The sequence below is a fragment of the Ambystoma mexicanum genome, chromosome 9 (genome assembly GCF_040938575.1).
Source record: "Ambystoma mexicanum isolate Mex_15411 chromosome 9, UKY_AmexF1_1, whole genome shotgun sequence".
NCBI classification, from domain to species: Eukaryota; Metazoa; Chordata; class Amphibia; order Caudata; family Ambystomatidae; genus Ambystoma; species Ambystoma mexicanum.
Window position 1 is genome coordinate 1,263,458,784 of NC_090931.1, and position 21,424 is coordinate 1,263,480,207.

Genomic DNA, 21,424 nt, shown 5'->3' on the forward strand with positions numbered 1-21,424 from the left:
TTTGGGAGATCAGGCTGACAACATATGGCTAAAGCAGGGGACCTAGTTGTGCAGTTGGGTGACGATAGCCATGATGGCGCACATTTTAATGATCTCAGGCCTCCGGTTTGGGAGGCACTACGTCATGCACACCCCAATATGCCTGCCCTCCAGTTGATAAAGAACGATGCATGATGATGAGGATCCCTCCCAATATATTTATATTGCATGTACAAGAGATGTGGTGGGAAGAAACGCAAGATTCGATGGATCGAACAATTCAATTTTTCTATTTTGTGGTCTAGAGGCCTCCCGAAAGAGTTACAGAAGGTGCTTGATATGATAGTCTGGGATTGAGGCAAAGGATTGTGCAGCAATTCAGTCTATTATCCATCATTCTAATTGGTTGCATGTGTCATTTTTCAAGGGAGTGTTAGGAGGAGACCAGCATATGCGTTTCCTCAATAACAGATGTATCCATACTCTCAGGGAGGCCCGGACTCATACCCTCAGCCATATGGATAGCTAACTCCAGCTGCCCCCTACGGCACGCCGGTGCCTGCAGCCCTGCCATCTTTTCCACAGCTACCAGCCCCTGGTTCTAGTAATGTGCCATCTTATGCAGTACATCAAAGACAACAGTGCCCCCCATATTCTGAACAATACTACCGTTCCGGGTGGTACAGTGACACATATCGGGAAGCCACGGTGGGTGGAGGGAACCCATTCGTCTTTCCAGGGGCAAACATGTACCCAGACTAGGACAGCCCACAGAGAGCGTTAGCGTATCCATTCCTATCAGTCAGTGCCAATCCAGAAGAGGAACTCTTGGTGGGCGTAGAGGTAGGTAACAAACCATTTTCATGGTAGTTACAGGTGTGACCAAATAATGTATCCGTGAGGGAAGATTAATTATCAGGCAAGATCATGGAAACGTAGGGCTTCTCTGGGGCAGTTCAATCGGTTCCTTTCACAAAGATATTACCTATCAGGATAGGGTGTAGAGAGGTGTGGGCCACCTTGTTGTACTGCACTGCAGCTCTGATTAACCTGTTGGGGAGAGACATTTTGAGTAAGCTCAACATGACCACCTCCTTTACGGAAAGGGGTGTGGTCTGTACAATAACCGGCACGTGAATGTAATTAGACATTGAACCTGCTGAGAGAGCAATACCAGTGGCTGTTCCTATATGGCATTACCATATTGCTTAGTGTAATAATGCAGGTAGCAAACCTATATTAGCGGGCACCATCCAAGTTTCTCTTCAGGCCCACCCAGCCCCCGGAGGTTGTTGTAGAAACCATAATTGAACTGGACATAGAGAGAGTTAGTAGCAGATCACAGAATGGTGTTGATCACGGATTAGCTTACCGTTTTGTGTATTGACCCATCCATCCCAATGAAAAAATGTCTCAGATGAGCACTTTTTGAGAACAGAGAAAATTAAGTGTAAATAATATTGGAGGTGTGTGTGTCCCCTGTGAGATCATGATAAATACCAACATGTCACCTGTCCCATGTTATTGGTAGGGAATGTTGCCTCTTTTGCTTCTGCAGATTGTCTCAAGTACCTGATAAGTGAAGTAATCTGCATGAAGTGTTGCGCCAATACGTATTACTTTGAAAGCTAGCGCTGTGTTACCTCGAGTGAAACAATCCTTTATCAAAGGCAGCAGAGGGAATATATAATACCGTCATGGCTGTTCGGAGTTTTCAAAAAGTCCTACTGGTAGTAAGACTTCAGTAAGCTATCCCAGTGGTTTGTAGGTCTCCAACTCTTAATATCAGTCTGTACTAACTCAGGACCTTGGTAGAATGGCAGAGCAGTCAGGTTAACTTAAGAGGAAGATGTGAGCTGTAGGTAAGTACGCTGAACCTTAGTTAGACATGTACACTAAAACTCTTACACGTATAATTTATATAAAATTATATATTTATATATACACCATAGTCACTTTAAATACCTAAACTAGAATACTTGAGAATACACTTCAAAGGACACTTTCACTTTTGTGTTTAATCGCAGTTACATTTGCAGCAATGTTAGAAAGGGAAAAGGCAAAGTTATTGTATTACGGTTACTAGGCACACCTGTGGTTTTTAGCAGCTCATAAAGTAATACATTTACTCTCTGCAAACCCATAGCAAAGTCACTTAAAGTGAGGAAAATGGTTCGTGTAACATTAGCCTGGTTCAAGGTTCTAGAGAGGCTCTAGAGCAAGTCTTTTGTCCAAAACGTAATCTGAGCTCAGTTCATAGAGGGCTCAAAGTCTTGACAAGCAGCAGAATAAGAAGAGTTCCTGAGAATATCTTCCAGTCTCTTGTGTTCTAGAAGCAGCAAGTTAACTAATCAGGGAGACCTGTAAAACGACTCGATGAAGGGACACAAGCAGCGGCTTGAGTCAGAGGTAGGAGGAGGGACCCTGGACACCTCTAGGTGCACTCCAACACTCTGGAGCGACTTCAGGTAAACAATACATTTTTCCCCACAGTAACTTACAAGAAAATGTTTGTGCTGGATGCTCCGCAGTGTTGCAGCTCTGGACCCAACCTCCTGGATTCCTTGGTCTGGTGACTAAAGGCAGGACAATGGACGGGGTCTCTCGGCAGCAGTCTCCAGGGAGAACCTGTGGCACGACTTTCAGCATCTTCTTGGTTCACGCTGCAATTTTGGCACCTTTTCTGCAGTGCCAACAAAATACACAGTTCGCCCGGTCAATCTTCTTCGCTTCTTAGGTCCCACACTCTGAGAGGGGGTCTGGGCGAGTTGGATTGGATCTCTGGAGTGCCCTTATGGGTTCAGCAAAGATTTGGATGGGTTCAGTCTTTCCACGATGATGAGCTCTAAATGGGCAGCAGGTCTCCTGTTATTGGGGTTTCTGCAGATCTGGAAACTCCTAGGACCTTGTGAGATGGCTCAATTCAAAGTTCCACTTTTGACTGGTTGGTCCCACCAGCCAAAGCATAGGCATTGTCCTCTTCGGAGCTCCTCTGTCGCACAGAAAACAGGGTCAGGACAGCAGTGGTAACTTCACGGCGTTGCAAAGGGTCTGCAGGCGTCTCTGGTCGTCCTTTTATTTGGTTACCTCAGATTCCAGTGGTGAACTTCCTTTTTACTCCAGAAGCCCCACCTTTTATACAGTTCCAGCATACACTGCTCTGAAATCTCTCAACATTTTACAAAAAGGGGCGTTTGCCTGTCCAGGACAGCCAGACCCCCTGTGGGAGCTGGTCCTATTCAGGCACTCTGGCAGACAAAGGACAAGTGGGGGGTCGAAGACTCCTCCCCCACTTCCTACCTAGACACTCTGGAGCTTAGGCAGGGATACCCAAGGGTTTCTGTGAAAGACACACACACACACACACACACACACACACACACACACACACACACACACACACACACACACTCACACTCACACTCACACTCACACTCACGTACAAGGGCAAACCGAGAATCGCGCTAGAGCTATGGGCATAGCCTGCGGTAGAATAACTACACAATAGTTGGGAGAGCACAGCACATCCACTGCCAAAGATTGTCTACGTGACGAAAAAAATCACAGGAGCACAGAGAAGGGGGGGATACTAGGTATCTCTTTGGCAATCCACTGAAGGTGGTGTGTGCCAATCTCTTCTGTCTATAGAGTTTTGGGAGCAATACTAAGTATACTTGAAGATATAGAAAAATAATCTTACAGGAGGACTGCAAGGGTCCCCAGCAACACTGCCCATAAGGAGCTGTGTGCTGCAGTAGTAAAAACACAGATGCCTTTAAGCGCTATGGAGCACGCAGACTCCATAGTACAGGCATAATACAAAGAATAGAATTCCAAAAGGCAGAGCCCACAAAAATGAATAAGTGGAAAAAATGCTCTACTCATTCAGGATTGAAAGAAAAAAGTCCAGAAGTTGAGCAAAAAGTGCTGTGGGTCTCGCTAGGAGATGGGGTGAAGCGTACAAATGATACATTTTGCATCAGGGCATAATGTACCATCCAATTTGTAACGCCACTATCTGGTGAAGAAAGCGAAGGGAGCTTGTTTGTGAATGATTCAGGATTTACACCTTCTCAATGACTTTGTACAGCCATAATTTCCTGTGGTTCCAAATCCTGCTACCATATTATGCACTATACCAGTTGAGGCCACCAATTTTACTATGTTGGACTTGAAAAATGTTCTCAGTACCGTTGCATCCTGATTCAAAGTATCTTACTGCGTTTGTTTGCTGGGGACCGATTCCAATATACTAGGCTTCCTCAGGAGTACTGTGAGTCCCTGACCATCTTCAATAGGGTTTACACAAGGATTTGGGCAATATCATTGTCCACAGTACTAGAATTCAAATTGTGGATGACTTGCTGGTATGTAGCCCTACAGAGAATCAGGATTCTGTTGTGCTATTGCAATTGTTGGCTGACATGGGGTACAAGGTGGATGGAGCAAAATTGCAATATTGTCAGCAAGAGGTGTTGTACTTGGGACAGTTGATTCGATGAACTGTACAAGAATAACCCCAAAGCGCGTGGAAGCAGTGCATCTTACTCCACAACCAGTGACAGTTAAGGATATGCAAACATTTCTTTGTTTATGCAATTATTGCAGGTTGTGGATTTTTGACTACACGTCATTTATTAGACCAATGCTTCAGGCCGTCAAGGAGGCACAACGGAAACAAAATACTGTTATTTGGACTGATGAGATGATTACTAAATTTCAGGAACTAAAAGATGTCATTTCTACCGCCCCTTTCTTGGCCACTCGTGATTAATTTGACCTTTTCTCGCATTCTGATGGGCAGAAGACTGCTGTATTGACACAGCACAATGGGCCATAAACCCATGGCCTATTAAAGTGGCATGTGGGATTCTGTCATGCAAGTACAAGTTTCCGTGCAAACAAGCGTTGGCTGCTGCTACCGCCTTTGATATAGAGATCTGCAACTTTCATGGGGTGTTCATTAACGTTGTATGTGGAGCATGTTGTTTTATTGTTGCAATATTAGAGCGGTCCAAATCCACCTTGACCACTCTGCATATGAAGTGTTTCTTTCAAGCCCATCCATCCATATTGTTTGTACCACCCCTCTAGCTCTTTTCTGCCTCCCTCTCCCCTGTCGCACCTGATGACAAGGGTGCTGAGCAGGTCGCTAGACTAGCCCGGCCTATGAAAGCCCATACCAAACAGGTGGACCCCTGCCCCTGCAAAGCTATGAAGGACAATTTTGCACTCTCACTCCAGCCTTGGACAACCTTTGCAATCTCTTTCGCCACTGTAGTTTTCCCCTCTCCTCTTGTGCACCCAATGCTCAAAACACCTTCCTCTGACACATCCATTCCGGCAAACCTTCGCCATATCTCCATCACAGCTTTCCTGGGAAAACACCTATCCTCTAGCCAACGCCTCCTGGTGGAAAAGAGAAAGTGGCTCATGAAGTTGGGAAAGAGAAGATCGAGCTCCTTGGCGCAAGAATAGTCCAAGTTGCTCAAAGCAATTCCAGTCAAATACCGGCTGTACACTAAAACTGCTTTGTGTCGCTCTTTGAGTACCAAGAGGTTGCAGATTCTTCGGTGGGAAGTGATTCAGGTGGCGAATGATACTGAACAAGGTCTCAACGCTATCAAGAGTGAGCTGAGGGCAATGCGTTTGACGCTTCAGAACTGGCATGTTTTAGCTCTCCTGGCGGCGGTGGAAGGGGGCGTGTGCTAAAAGATTGCGTTGTCTTGTTGCACGTACACACCCCCAAATGATGCGAAGAATGGATCCTTAACCCATATCATAGGTGACAGGGGTCCACAGCTCCAAGGCACAGGAGAGGCATGAACAGACCTACTCCCACTATGGTTTTGGGACCTGCAAGGCTAAGCTTACACAGGCCTCCGCAGCCCATGGATGGATGGATGGATGGATGGATGGAGGGAGTGAGGGAGGCAGGGGTTAGGGAAGAAGGGACGGTTTGGGTCTCGGTGGTTGGATGGGTATGGGGGTTTCAGGGTAACCGGAAAGAGGTGTAGGAAGAATGAATGGACCGGTAGGGGGGCGTTGGGGAAAGTATTATCTAATGCAGACTTTGCATACAGCCTTGCACACACATCTTCGCACACAGATCTGCAATTCCCCTCAGTGAGCATGCATTGAGCATAACGTTCTCAGCATTGGATCTTTCATGACCTGTCGTCAGGCTGGGGATCCCCAGTTACATTGACTTAGTAATTTTCCAATGGAAAAACACCTTGAGTGTCCCAACGACATAGTTGTGGGTGCTTTTGGTACCCACCAATCGGACGTCGAGTGTATAGCTCCGCCCCAGCAGCTTCCCCTCAGATTTCAACCGTCTTCCAAGCTGTTGGGATTCCTCGTGTTTCTCTCCTGAGAAAATTGTATTTCTTTGAAAATTACTTTTTCTTCAGATTTCATCATCTGCTTCACCCCACGTCTTCATACACACGGTTCCAGTTCAACCATGGAAGCTTCAAGACCTTCAAGGACGAACGGATTGGTCCCACCAGCTCAGAGGAAGAAGACTCGTCCAGCAGAAGATCTTCTCTTGTCGTCGGGAAAGTGGTGAGGTAGTTGCAGCAGGGCTTCACCGGTGGTGTCGTCGTTGCAGATGGCTCAGCTTCTTCCCTCTTTGGATTCTTAGGTCCTGTGGCGACTTCTGAAGTTCCAGTCCCAAAGGCCCTGCTTTTATGCAGAAAAACCCCCATTCATCAGACTAGCTGTCAATCGCACATGCCGGGCGGCTCACCACTGGGCCAATCAGAGTAGAGGGTTGCAACGCAGTCCAGGGTGCCAATTCCCCCCTCCACCCTTCCTGTGGAACCCAGACAGTGGCACCATTTGGAGGGTTTCTGTGGAGAAGCCCGCCAAAAGGTGGAACAAAGGGCTCAACCTTGGTCAGAGTTACAGAGACGGACCCAAATGCCATTTTAGAAATGAGTTCTTGCAAAAAGATCCAATCGGGGATTTAATATTAAATAAATAAACCGGCGGTATCTTTAACATTGCACCAAAAAGTGGTGCGTTTAAAATCAATGGGAAAATCCCATAGAGAATATTCGGGTGGAATATTTCGCGTGGTAACCACTTCCACCAGCCAGAAACTCGACAAGGGGGGACTGGACAGTGCCCCCTTGAAAACAGACCCAGGGGCAATATAATTATCCCCTTCCAGTACTTGCGCAATATGATGGTTTGTACTGGTTCTGTTCACAATTTAGGACTAGTAAAGTCAATGGTGACTTTACATGCCATGGGAGACAGTAGTCGGTCCCAGGGTATGGAGTCTATGTTTGGGGGTCACTATGACACCCCTGTGTTACTGCACTGAGGGTGCTGTGTAACACCTACATAACAAATAGATGATACCCTATGGAGTAAAAAGAAAACCCCATAGCTCATAAGCACACAAAGAGTCAAAGGCATACCTCAAATCATGCCTAAGAGTGGGAGGAAAAGAGTCTCACTCTTAGCAGGAGAAAAAAACAAACCCCAAAAATCCAGCAAAGCTGCTGGAGGACTCACTAGGTTTGGGAAATTAGCCTTAGAAGAGAATTCTCCCTAACATTGATATAATTACATCACGTCTCATTGGAAGAAACAAGTGTCTCTTGCATTCATTAGCCCTCAGTCCCCCTTCTGCCATCCCCCGAACCCCTTGCCCCATCTATTGCCGGTGTCCTAATGTTGCTGCTGGTTCCTAACAATAAAAGTACAAAGGGGCTGTTTGGTCTATCGAAGACATCCAGTTACATTCGAACCTAGATGTAAACACTTAATTGTCTCACCTCCAGCATTTGATTTTTCATGGCTTCTCATAAAGGCCATATGGTTTGTAAAGCCCTCCAAACTTGTAACCCTTCCTAAACCCCCCCCCCATGCCCAGCTCGGAGTTCATTTGTATTTGGAGTAAGTGACTAACTGCACACAAGTGGTTAGAATGCAGCAATGAAACCTACTGGAGAGCAACTTCATAGGCAGATATTCTATGATGCTGAGAACCTTGCTTAAACAAAGGTAAGGGATGGTGTTGGAGGAATGACGACTGCACCAGGAAATGACTGAGGAGTAAGATGATCTAGAATACCACAGAGGAAGGATTCAGTAATTGTACAAGCCATCTGTATGCACCTGAAGGAGAAATCCCTCCACCCCCCACATGAGGGAGTGGACTGGGAGAAATCCGCGGCTCTGAAGTCCTACAAATCTGCTCCTTTATCAAGATGATCTAGTAGTACCCAAACCTCTTGTATTTTCATAAGCCCCAGAACTCCTCCATGTGTCGCAGCCGGGTCAATCTTTGGACCCAGTCCTCAAATGGCTCCCAGCTCATTACAAACCCTCCCCACTGACATCTGCACCCCAGTATTGGTGAGGTGTACTCCTCATGCCCACAAGTGGTGAGAAATTGCATCAGACAAGTATGTGCTTCATTGGTATCCAATGGGACATGCTTTAGAATTCCCAAAACTGCCACCGCCCCCCACAACAATTGTCACCTGTTCCATCGTGCCAAAAGTGCCTGTCCCTAGTTGCAAAAAGAAATCCCTCCTGGGCAAGTGATTTGTAGAGGTTGTATAGCCCTCATCCATGCCAGTGGCCAGCAGTTTTACTTATTTGCCAGAACGTAAAACCCTGCAATCAAGGCCCATCCATGACCACTTGCAACTGAACCAATTCATGGAAAAAGGTTCAGAATGCCTACCTTGGAGAGGGAGCACATGCTAAAAAAAGCGTTGGTTTTTTTAATCTCCTTTTTCTCCATAACCGATTTTGAAAGACTGATCTTTCCATATTCCCATCTATGCAAGTTTGACAGATCTTGCATCTCTCAGCTGATAAGCAACCCTTATCAGTTCAAGGTGCTACTTTCAGGCCGCTGCTTGGTTATGTTAGCAGCATTTCGAAGGGATTGGTTCCTCCGACGTATTCCACATCTATGACAGGTAATCGCCACATCTGTGCTGCTTTGGAAAATGTTCTGTGTCCTGCGTCGATGACGTCGATACGCTGTCCTCGAGGGCCTCCGTTGATGAGTCGATGTCACCGGATGTTATAAGTACGCACGACGCCCGTAGCCTCAATTCCATTTTTTCTGCAAACATGTTAGGTTCGGAGATCTCGGCGCGCCTCGGTTCTTCTCAGTACTTCTATCAGTTCATCGAACTTCTTTATCTGTGTAGATTTCATGTCTTCTTCTTCTACCCCTTGGTCGGGATTCAAGAAGTGTCGCGACTGTGGTACCAAGATGTCACTTACGGACCCGCACAACGCCTGCCTCTGGTGCCTCGGTGAGGACCACGCCACGGATGACTGTGACGATTGCCAGTCGTTAACATTAAAGGCCTTGCAGGAGCGGAAGACAAAGCTTTCTGTCTGTAGGGTTTCCAAGCCCGGAAAGTCAAAATCCACGGGGCTTTTGACCAATGATTCGAGAGGCGACTCTCTGCGTCGTCGGCGTAAGTCCAGGGGGGTCTCGGTCCCGGAGTGGTTCCCGCCATTCCTCTGCCTCTTCGAGGCACTTGCGGAAGCACCGTCATCGGTCACCTTCCCCGTCCTCGTCCGAGGACTCCGCCCTCAGCGGGTTGCTTGTCCCAACAAGCATTCCTCTCCTTCGGAATGGGATACATTTCGTAAGGAGATGATGGCGATGTTTGAATCGCAGGGCTCTGTTCCGTCCACGCCTTCAAAAGAAGCCGGCAGGGAACGTGCGAGGGCCACCGCTCGTACGCCTTAGGGCTCGGGTGGTCGGCGCGATCATCGGGAGCCTTCGAGGTCGCGATCGGACAAGGTGGATTGCTCTAGACCTGTCCGCTCCAGGTCCCTGTCCTCGACGCCCTTGAGACCGCCTGAGCCTGTGAGGTCTTCGAAGAAGACGTCAGTGCCATGTCCGTCGAGGGACTCTCTTGAGGCTCCGCCTCCGAGGATGCCATTGATGCCATTGATGCCATTGGCGCTGAGGCCGTCGAAGGACACGTGTCTGTGGCCTGTGTCGGAGCCATCAGTGACACGCTCGACGTCCACGGCAATTCTGTCAACGCCTTTCGAGGAGGCTTTATCGGAGGTGCCCCCGGAGACTGGTGGAAACCCTGAGGAAGGCTCTGGCCAAGTCAAAAAAATGTGGTTGTGCCTTTTTCTGTGCCCTCATCCAGGGATTTATTCCAGCCTCTTGATTATATTTCTGAGGTGGATGAATGGTCTGAGGAAGGTTTGGTTTCTGATGAGGTTCCTGACGACCTCTTATCTGGTCATAGCCAGATGGAAGACCTGCGTCAGTCTTCGCACGACGCCAGTGGTCTGGACACCTCTCCGGAGGTTGAGTTTGGTGGGCCTGAGCCTGGCACGCATGCCGAGTCTTCGTACCGGCGGCTCATGTGTAGGGTGACAGAGTACTTGGGGCGGCCTGTGCCATTAGTGGATTTTATGCAGGATGAACTGACCGATATCTTGGACCAAGGTCCACCAACTGACCCGGTACTGCCATTCCATATGGCCTTGCAAAGAAGGGTGGCGGTGGCTTGGACTGCTCCGGAGAGTCTCCCGGCAGTGGGTAAGTCGTTGCCGAAAAAGTACCGCCCAGCCATTGGCGACCCCGGATACTTACTTGTCCATGCAACCTACTCCGGAGAGTTTGGTGGTGCAGGCGGCTACGGCCGCAGCAAAACAGGCGTCGTACCCTACCATCCCTCCTGATGGGGACGACAAACGTTTTGACGGTTGGGAGAAGGTGGTCTTTTCTTCTGGGGATATGGCTTTGAAAGCAGCCAACTCCGTGTGCCTTAGCACGTTTCACTCGCGCTCTGTGGATTTGTGTTTCATTGGCGGCTGAACATATTCCCAAAGGGGAGGAACGGGATGGCTTTCTTGCCCTTGTACAGGATGGCAAGGATGCCATGTGTGAATCCGTTCATTCGGGTCTGGACGTGGCAGACTGTGTCAGCCGGTCCATGGCGGCGAGCGCCGTGATGCGCAGATTTGCGTGGTTGCGGAAGTCAGGGTTTGCTGCTGATGTGCAGGCCCGGCTTCTCAACATGCCCTTTGATGGTGAGCATCTTTTTGGCAGCAAGGCTGACGAGAGCTTTGAGAGGCTGCAGACCTCCAAAGCTGCAGCGAAGTCATTGAGCGCTGCAGTTCACCCGCCTCCGCCTTTTCATCCTAGCGGACAGCAATGGGGGGGGGTTCCTTTCGATACTACTTGACCTTTGGTAGATCGAGGGGAGCTGCAAGTCAAAGGGGACAACGTAGGAGTATCGGAGGTGGAAAACAAGGTACTCGAGGTGCCAAGGCTGCTCGGGCAGTTGCCTCTTTGCCCTCAGGCACTGCCGCTTCAGCTCAGTCATGAGGCCATGTCACATGATTTGCCTGTTGGGAGAAGGCTGGCGCAGCATCTTGTAGAATGGCGTACCATTACTTCAGATGTGTGGGTTCTGGAGATCATAGCCCACGGCTACTGTCTTCCTTTCCGGCAGAGGCCTCGGGACAATCCACCAGGGAATCTCTCTTTTGAAGAGTCCGGATCCGCTCCTTGTGCAGGAAATCAAATCCCTGCTGGAGAAAGGCGCCATAGAACTGGTGCCTGTAGCGGAGAGGAACAAGGGATGGTATTCCCCCATATTTTTTGATCCCCAAAAAGACCGGGGATTGAGACCTATCATGGACTTGCGTGGTTTGAACAAGCTCCTCAGGAAGGACAAGTTCAAGATGGTTACTCTCTCTCAAGTCCTCCAGGCCCTTCAACTTCAGGACTGGTTGGTGTCTCTCGACCTCAAGGACGCTTACTTTCATGTGCCGATTCATCCCAGCACAAGAAGTACCTGAGGTTTGCGGTTGGCGACTCTCACTTTCAGTTTCACGTCCTGCCGTTCGGATTGACCTCCGCCCGAGGGTCTTCACCAAGCTCATGGTGGTGGTGGCAGCGTATCTCAGGAAGGGGGGGATTCACGTCTACTCCTACCTGGACGATTGGTTGATCAAGGCGCGCTCTCCCGAGCAAGTCCTGGATCATCTGTCAGTCACCTGCCACTCCCTTCACAGGCTGGGATTCTCCCTCAACTTAAAGAAGTCCCACTTGACGCCAACCCAGCGGCTCCAGTACATCGGAGCAGTGCTCGACACATCCCTGGGGCAGTGTTTCCCTCCCCAGGTGAGGGCTCATCACATTCTGCAGATGGTGCACACGTTTCAACATGCCCAGAGTCTCCCGGCGTTCGAGTTCTTGAGGTTGCTAGGCCTCATGGCTTCCTGCATTCTCCTGGTGCCAGAAGTCAGGCTGCGGATGAGATCTCTGCAGTGGGCTCTCAAGATGCAGTGGTCGCAGTCCTCCGGCAGGATGTCGGATCCCGTTCAGGTGCTGCCCTCGGTCGCCCAGGATCTTCTGTGGTGGGCCATCGATGGCAATCTGATGAAGGGGGGGCTGCATTTTTGGCTACCCTGGCTGGAGGTGACGATCGTGACGGACGCATACCTCACGGGATGGGGAGCTCATGCCAACGGTTGACAGTCAGCGGTCGTTGGTCTCCGAGTCCAGACTCCAATTCAGTCTGTTGGATCTGAGGACCATCAGGCTAGCTCTGAAGGCTTTTCTGCCATCTGTGCGGGGGAAGAATGTCCTGATTCTGACGGACAATACAGTGGCCATGCACTACCTACTACAAAAAGGGGGGCAGGGTCTCTCCCTCTGTGCAGAGAGGCGATGCAGCTGTGGTTCTGGGCCATCCAGCAGAAAATTTCAATCTCTGCAGTTCATCTGGCCGGAGATGAAAACGAGGCGGCGGACGCTCTGAGCAGGCAGAGCACGGTCTCTCACGAGTGGGAGCTGGCTCAGGAGATTCTCCTGGAGATCGTCAACCTTTGGGGGACCCCACAAGTCGATCTCTTCGCCACCAGTGTCAACCGGAAGTGCGAAAGATTCTGCTCGTGGGAATTTCCTCCAAGAGGAGCCTTAGGGGACCCGTTCGTAGTGGAGTGGTCCTTCCCACTGCTGTACGCGTTTCCTCCAGTCCCCGTCATTCCGCAAGTGCTGAGGAGGTTACGGAGGTTCGGTTCCCGAATGATCCTCATTGCTCCGGCATGGGCCCGGAGAATGTGGTACCAAGACCTTCTCGACATGTCCATCTGCCCTCCATGCGTCTTCCCTACCGAGACGATCTGCTCTTACGGGAGGGGGGGGTCAGGTTCTCCATCCAGAGGTCAAGTCTCTCAACCTTCATGCTTGGCTTCTGAAAGGTTGAGGTATAAGGATTGGGACCTCCCTGAAGACGTGATGGAGGTGTTGCTTTCGGCTAGAAGGCCTGCAACAAAGTCCCTGTACCGTTGCTGTTGGAGAAAGTTCTGCGACTGGTGCAGGGTTCAGAATGTGGATCCTTTTTCATGTGCCATTCCTGTGGTTTTGTCTTTTTTGCTTTCATTATCCCACAAGGGCCTGCTAGTGGGTACCATTAAAGGTTACCTGGCGGCGCTGTCCATATTCAAGCGCTCGCCTGAGTGTTCTTGTTTTAAGATTCCTTTAATTTCTTAGTTTCTGAAAGGGCTCACTAATGTGTTCCCACCGTCACCTTTCCAGGTGCCCGGTTGGGATTTGAACCTGGTTCTAAAATTCCTAATGGGTGCTCCATTTGAGCCTTTACATTCTTGTCCTTTGAGACGGTTGACCTTTAAAACTGTATTTTTAGTTGCGGTTACTTGCGCTCGCTGAGTGAGTGAGCTATCTGCTAAGCCACCCTTCACGGTGTTTCATAAGAACAGGGTTGTCCTTGGAATTCGTACTTCTTTTCTTCCGAAAGTTGTGTCGGTATTTCATTTAAGCCAGAAGGTCATTCTTCCAGCATTCTATCCTCCTCCACATCCTGGTAAGGAAGAGGAGAGGCTCCATAGGTTGGATCCTAGGAGAGCTTTAAGTTTCTACATCTCACGCATGTCCTGGGTCAGAGTGGACGATCAGCTCTTTGTAGGATATGCTGGAAGGCGTTTGGGACAAGCTGTTACTAAGCAGACTTTGTCTAGATGGATTATCTTGACAATTTCTTAATGTTACCGCTTGGCGGGTAAGGACCCTCCGGTAGGCTTACGGGCCCATTCTACTAGGGGTGTGGTTGCCTCTACTGCTCTGCAGAGGGGTGTTCCCATTCGTAACATTTGTGAAGCAGCCACATGGGCCTCTGTCCATACTTTTGTCAAACACTACTCCCTGGATTCTATCCATGGGCAAGATTTGGCCTTTGGCAAGACGGTCCTCTATTCTGCAATTTAATTGGACATTCTAAATTCTTTTCCCACCTCCATACGTTGGTACTGCTTTGGGAGTCTGTTATAGATGTGCAATACGTCAGAGGAACCAATCCCTTCGAAGAACAAGTTACTTTCTTACCTGGTAACGTTCTTTCGATAGGATGTTCCGACGACGTATTTCACATCGTACCCTCCGAGCCTGCCCTGCTACAGAATTTCTTATGCGATTGCAGCTTACATTTCCGCAAGGCTTTCTGTAGTCATACTGGCAGAAGATTGGTGCCACAGGTTCTGGGGAAAAAAACTACAACTGAGGCTACGGGCGTCGTGTCTCCTACTTATAACATCCGGTGACGTCGGCTCGACGGAGGCCCTCGAGGACAGCGTATCGACATCGACGCAGGACGCAGATGCCGAAAACTTTCCGAAGCAGCACAGCTGTGGTGATTACCTGTCATAGATGTGGAATACGTTGTAGGAACATCCCATCAAAAGAACGTTACCAGGTAAGAAAGTAACTTGTTCATCTATGCACACAAGGAATCTGTATCTAGACGATTGGCTGCTCAGAGCACTCTGTGAAGAGCAGATGTGTCCGCACATGGACATTTCCTTAGCCCTACTAACATTGTTAGGTTTCTGTGAACAAAGCCAAATCATTCCTACAACCATCTCAGCAAGCTCTTCAATAATGCTAGTCATATCACTGTGGATGATATTCTCCTGCATAGTGCTAACCCATCAATGCAGGCTGTGCCTGAGCCAATTTGTTGGGGCACCTAGATGGCCATTGAGCGCAATCGACAAGTCCGTTGAAGGATCAATGTTTTTCAGTCGGGCCTTTGCTGGTGCTCAGTACCCGGCAGGTTTGCCAAAGTACTGCCCACCATCATCCATGCAGGTACCGCTTGTAAAGCACCGGAGGGGGTTTTCTGTACTCCTGCTCTCTATATGGCAGAATCGAAGCACAGAGCACCCCAGCCAAGATTCTCTAAGTGGTAAAACGTGGCGAGCAATCAAGTCTTGGCTCTCAGGAGGTGATGCAGGCTGGTTCTTAAGTACAGTGCAGTCCCCAAGCACCCACAAAGGAATGTCCACACACTGTTAGTGAAAACACAGTTTTTATATAAATAAGGTTCAAGGTTATATACACAATCACAATAACACACTTCCAGGTTTCCATGGTACCACTCTTAACAATCGATTCCTTTGAAATGCATCAACTGTTAACAGTTCATATGGCATACTAATCGGACTGTATGATGAATCAACAATAGACACAGAAAGAAAGCAAGTTAAATCAAGCAATGACAGAACAACCCCCCCTCCCGTCTACTTAGAGACAGTTCTGGGCCAGGATCCTCCCACCTGGGCAACCTGTAAATCAAGCGTATTGACAAGCCCAGTCCAATTATGCTTAAAGTAGTGTTGATTCCTTCTAAAGTTTCTATGACCCCAAAGTACCTGGTTTTGTAGAGTTCGTTGGTGAGTCGTCGACAGACCCTTCTTGAGTGAACTCCCTTTAAGGCAAGAGCCACGGGTCGTCGAGAGTCGATCAAGAAAAAGGGTGAACACTTGTTGCAGCAGCAGCTTCGGTACTTGCGGTGCTCGTTGACGATCGGTCGAAAACGTCCTGCAAGCTGAGGCGTGCGTTGCACCTCGACGACGAGTGTTCTTTGGCGCAAAGAGTCGATTAACTTTGGCCAAGCAAGGGCGTTGGGTCATCAGCCTTGACTTTCTCCGCCAGGACGAAATCGGTCGGCGGTGATGAGCAGGGGAGTCCTTGGATCAAATGTCTTGGGTAAAGGAGCACTGCGGCTCCGGTTGGCGATGGCGGTCGTCGATGGTGATGGACTTCAATGTCCGGGCGCTTCACTTTGTGATTCCGTGGCAGTTCCCGTCCCCGGTCGGCAGCCTTTCGAGGGTCAGACGTCCAGAGAGCTTTGGCATAGATCAGCTGGTGCACGATGGTCCCTCGTTGCTCGGGAAGAGGTCTCTTAGATCAGTTCCTTGACAGTCACGCAGCTTTCACATTAGCGAAGGACAGCAGCAGCAGCAATCCTTCCAGCGGGCTTTAAGGTTAAACATCAAGTATCAACTTGAGCTTCGGAACGATTTCCATCAGTGAGAGGCCCCCAGATATACTGTTGATCTCCCATTCACTCTGCTGGGTCACACTCAGGCAACCAATCATTCAGAAGGTTATTCAGGCAGGCAGGCAGCCAATCAGGCTCACAGTGCATTCAGGCCATTCTCCTCCCACCAGACTCGCAACACGGAATGTGAATGATGACGAGTGCAACACCCGAATGGAATCGTCATCACTAGCCTTCCTCACATCTAGACAGAATATTGAAATTAGCAAGCGCCATACACTCAGATGGAATAGTGAATGATAGCAAGCATCACACCTAGACATAATTGCAAGGCTAACTAACCAATCCAGTAACAATTTCATCCATCTGCATACACCTCTCAAACTCTAACCAAACACAACGACAAGCCTAAAATGAAGCAATCCGCACAAACCTCACTACAATGCAACACCAAAACAAACCGCACATAGACTTGCACAACGGCACACGACGACTACTGACCGTAAAACACCCCAAGCCCAGCCAACTGACCCACTGGGCTGAGGCTGCCAACAGCACATCACTGCTCTCTTGCACTTTTCCAGCTTATTCCCACTAACTCAACCCCCCCCTCCCTCTTTCAGAGCCGCCAGAGCGCCAGGGGACCACTCCGGTGGTGATAGTGCGCAGTACAAATATCCTTTAACATTAACAAGTACCCAGCCATTCAGCACTCCTCACTGCATTCATACCAGTTTCGGGCAGGGCTCTCTCAGTCTTTGTCTCACATACCAGAAGCCAGACACCCATAACAAGAAATGCGTGTTCGTCACACACTCCATTCACCCAGGTCCCACCCCACGGGCATACCCACAGCATACAGTCATTGATAAGGCTCCAGCCGTCTGGCCTGGACTTCCCCCACAATACCATATATGTAACTTCCACCCAGCAACGAGTCAGGGGGAAGGGACAGAGTCTGGGCTTTCGGGGACTTCGGGAATACAAGGTAAAAGGCAATAGAAAGCAAGAGGCCACAGGGGCCATCTTGTCTCCTATCAGGAATCTGATTCCAATGGCAGGGCCTGGGTATCCCCAAAATGGAGGATTCTCAGAGTACCTGTCAAATTCAGCATGGAGCTGCCACCAGCCCATACCCTGCTCTGTGGGCCAAACACAGGTGCCCCAAAACATACACTAGGAGTACAGGGTCATACTCCCACCCATGGGTGCCTTAAGGGTATCCCAAAGGTCTATTCACCAAACCAAACATGAACTCCTGCGCGGAAAACAAGACAGAACATACATGATGAAGCAGTAAAGAACAAGGATATGGAGGCCTTGTCCCTCCAATGCATTTCCAGCATCACACCACCATATCAGGAAGGGGAGCTCATCTCGGGAATCTACAGTTAGAAGAATGCTGAACTTTATATAAGAAAGCTTACTTTACACCACTGTCTGTGAACGCCCTCAAATTTTTCTCACTAGTCTGCAGAGGGATAACAGTCTAGACGAAAAGTGAAAATATGACTATTTGTCAAGGCATAGTAAGCTAAAATGTTGTAGACCTTCCTGGGTTGGTCCCAGACGGGTATGATGTTCATTCATCGACGGTGTTTTTTTTAGCAAATTTCGCAAAAAAACTCAAAACAATATAGGGGTTTGTGGGTAAGGTTATACAAGTAGTGGGATGGTAGCAAATAGTTTTGGTCGGAGGAGAAAACACCCTACCCCCTCCCCCTCCCAGACCACCCAAAATACAAAAGTAAGTGTTTCATTGAGTTTTCTCAGACATTCTTTTTTTCGGCAAACTCCTATAGAAAAACGCTGTAGATGAATGAACATAGAACCGGTTATTTGGCCTTGTGGCTTCACGTAGAAGAATTCTCATATATTTGGACAAAGCAACCATGTTTATCATCCAAAAAAAATGAACAGAGTGCCTGCCGTTATTGCATGAAGCTCAGTAACTCTGGGCTTAGGCCACAAAAAAGAATGACCGCATGCATGTAAAGCTTCTTCCAGGCTGCATTCAGTGGGAACTGTCAACTCGACACTAGACATGGTGAACACTGGATCTGTTTACAATGTTGGAGAATAAGAAACAGTGCTTTTTCCAGCAGATCACATCCCAACCAAGTCCAAAGGTGAAGCTCTTTCGATGCCTTGGTTACAGAAATGACTTTAAGCATTTCTTCTGATTCTGCTTGTCCCCAGGTTGTTGGTGAAAATTGGATTCGCCCTTTGTAAGATGGTCATAGTCACTCTCAAGCAGTTCAGGTAAAACTTTATTTAACTTTCTTCTAGGTCTGATCTGTCTGAATCATTTAAAATTAAGGGGTAGACCCATGCCTTCTAATTAGGAAAAAGGGAACATGTCCTCAAACATCCCCAGTCGTTCGACCTTGTCTACATGTTTCTTGAGAGTCCATGATTCAGATATTGGACCATTTCAGACAAATGTATGGACTTTTATATAACAGCTAGAGCCGCCTCCACATTAAGCACATGCTAGAAAAACAGAGTTTCTTTATCTGGTAAATCATCAAGAACATACATGGTCATTCAATCACTGCACCGAGTTTATTGCGCCGGGCGAGAATGCAGACATTTTTCGAACCCCCGTTTTTCAGCTGGGGTGGGGTACAGTAAATAATGTTGGGGGAGTATGGGCGGTTGCGGGGGGTCCCCCCTGCATATATATGCTGTGAAAAGCGGGGTAAAAGAAGGCTGCATTTTTGGCCGGTGCAGTAAACTGGGTGCAGTAATCACATAGATCCAGATATACTCCCATTGTCAACAAAAGGACACCACATGTTGCCCTACTTGCTGGCCCTGCTGGTCAGATCTGCTCCATAGCCATCTTCCATAGAGATGAAGAGGATAGTGGTCCAATGTAGAGGCAAGCTCTCAATTCCCCCCTCTTCCTGTCACACCATATAGTCCCCTTGGAATGGCTGGGAGGCAGGGGTGACTGCTGGCTGGGCAGCAACTACTGCAGCTGAGGCCGCTGGTACCCAGGACCTGCTCATTGCTGCTGTAGGTGATGGAACCCTGCAAGTGCTCTAGTTGGAAATTGCAGGCGAAAGGACTTGTCTTGCATCTAGAGACCCTGGACTAGTCGCCCAGTAACTCTGAAGGCCAAAAGCAGCTCAAAGCCAGTCTGGTGCCTGGAGACCCTTTTCAAGCTGACACAACCATGCTCCATTCACATCAAGCCGCTACAAGAACTGTGGCACTGCCTTCTGCTCTCTAAGCACTTCGATCTGCTTACTTGTTCTTGAAGCCATCTCAATAATGACTCCACCCATTAAAACCCATCATCTCTACTTCACTGCCAGCTCCACACCGTGGAAGCAGGTGACTTAATGTCTCTGTGGCACCAACCCGATCTATAGGAAGCCTTGTCTCGAATGCCGACTCAACCAGCTGGAGACCCTCCGCTCAACCTGTCTCGAACACTATCTCGATCCATTGGGAGCCATCTTCTTGAATTGTCTCGACGCCTACTGTCAATTGGGAAGCTCAAATCGACTTGTCTTGAACTGAAACCATTTGCCTCGAACCCGGGCTTATAAATGTAATTGTTTGTTTATAATGCGCTTAATACCCAGAGCTTAGTGCTGTTGAGCTATAGTGTTTGACTGTGCTGTTGCACAATACCTTTCAATTCCAATCCCTTATTTTTTATAGAATCTGTTTCTTTCGCTCTTTTGCTCCTTTTCCTCTCTCCGCTCCTCTCTCTCTCCACCCTCTCTCGCTCTCTCCCCTCCCCTCTCTGTCCTCCATCCTGACTCCCTCCTCTTCCCTGGATGTTTCCTCATTTGGACTCTTTCGTGACCTCTGCGTCTCTTTCTCTTTCTCTTTCTCTCTCCTTCCCTCTGGCCCGACTCACTCTGGATGTTCTCATCTCCTCTGACCTCCCTCCTCTCTCCTGGAGCGATCACTTTCTCCTTTCCTCCCATCTCTCCCTCTCTACCCTGCAGGCCAAGCCTGCTCCAGCACTGCCACTTACCTTGTTGGTCATCCGGCCCATGAAGCTTGTGTCAGATGAAGCTTTCGCTGCCACTTTTTCTTCCCCTCCTCCACCTCTGGCTGACTCTCATCCTGACACTGCCCTTTCCAAGCTCCACTCTGCTATTTCTGATACTCTTGATGTTCTTGCGGCTGTTATGAGGAACCTCTTGAAGCCCAAAGCTAACTGCAACTCTTGGTACGACTCTACTCTTAAACGCAAGTGTAGGGTGGCTGAGAGGAAATGGCGGGCATCTTGTGCATCCTCCGACAAACTGGCCTTGCGCCTGCTCCAAAGGCAATACCGGCTCTATACGCACTAAGAAGAGAGCCCTCATCCAAGCCAGTATATCTGCGGCATATAGCAACTCCGCCGAACTCTTTAAAATCTGCAAGGAGCTGGCCAAGCCTGCTGCAGTCTCTACTTCTCCTGTCCCCTCCAGGCCCTCTGCACGGCCCTTGCCTCTCATTTCATCTCCAAAAACCCAGGACATCCTGTCCACCCTTTCATCCTCTCCTCCTCTCTCTCTGCTACCTACGGCACCCCTGCAGCCATCTCTCCTCCCTCTTTCTTTCCTCTGTTCTCTCCTGATGAGATTTCCCAACAAGTCAGATCTGTGACAGTCTCGTCAAAACAGGTCCTTCCCTGTTTGTCCAAAACCATCAAGGACCACAGTCGTACTCTTGCTCCTGCCCTGGCCGACTTCTGCAACCCTCCTTCACCACTAGAGTCTTCCCCTCCCCACTGAAGCACTCTCTTGTGCATCCTCTTCTAAAGAAACCCACTGCCGACCCCCTCCTGCCCAGCTAACTATTGCCCAATCTCTATCACTCCTTTCCTGGGCAAACTCCTCAAAGCTGGCCATCTCCCAGCTTAATCTTCACACGGACTCTGTTTGTCTCCATGACCATCAGTCTGGCTTCAGAGCAGTCAGAAACACTATATCTCATTTTCCACTTGTGGTGGTCTCCAGGGCTCTAACCTCTCTCCCTGCCTTTTCAACCAATACCTGGCACCCCTCAGCCACCACATTGCTGCTCTCTGCTCCAATTTTCAGTGCTATGCGGATGTCTCTCTCTCTAGGTGTAGGAGTGAAGTTTGCTTTACGAACCTGCTAAAAACC

At 48.9% G+C, this 21,424-nt stretch overlaps 1 protein-coding gene across 4 annotated transcripts in view; it reads left to right on the forward strand.

Annotated features, from left to right (window-relative positions):
* INSIG2 (insulin induced gene 2) overlaps positions 1–21,424 on the forward strand; it is a 141,312-nt gene that overhangs the window by 64,968 nt on the left and 54,920 nt on the right. For 2 of the 4 annotated variants that reach the window (XM_069616594.1, XM_069616595.1), the window contains exon 5: positions 18,504–18,566. The exons of the other annotated variants lie outside the window; for them this stretch is intronic. In XM_069616594.1, the coding sequence (XP_069472695.1) occupies positions 18,504–18,566 (63 nt within the window). The remainder of the gene's footprint in view (positions 1–18,503; positions 18,567–21,424) is intronic. 4 annotated transcript variants of the gene reach the window in all.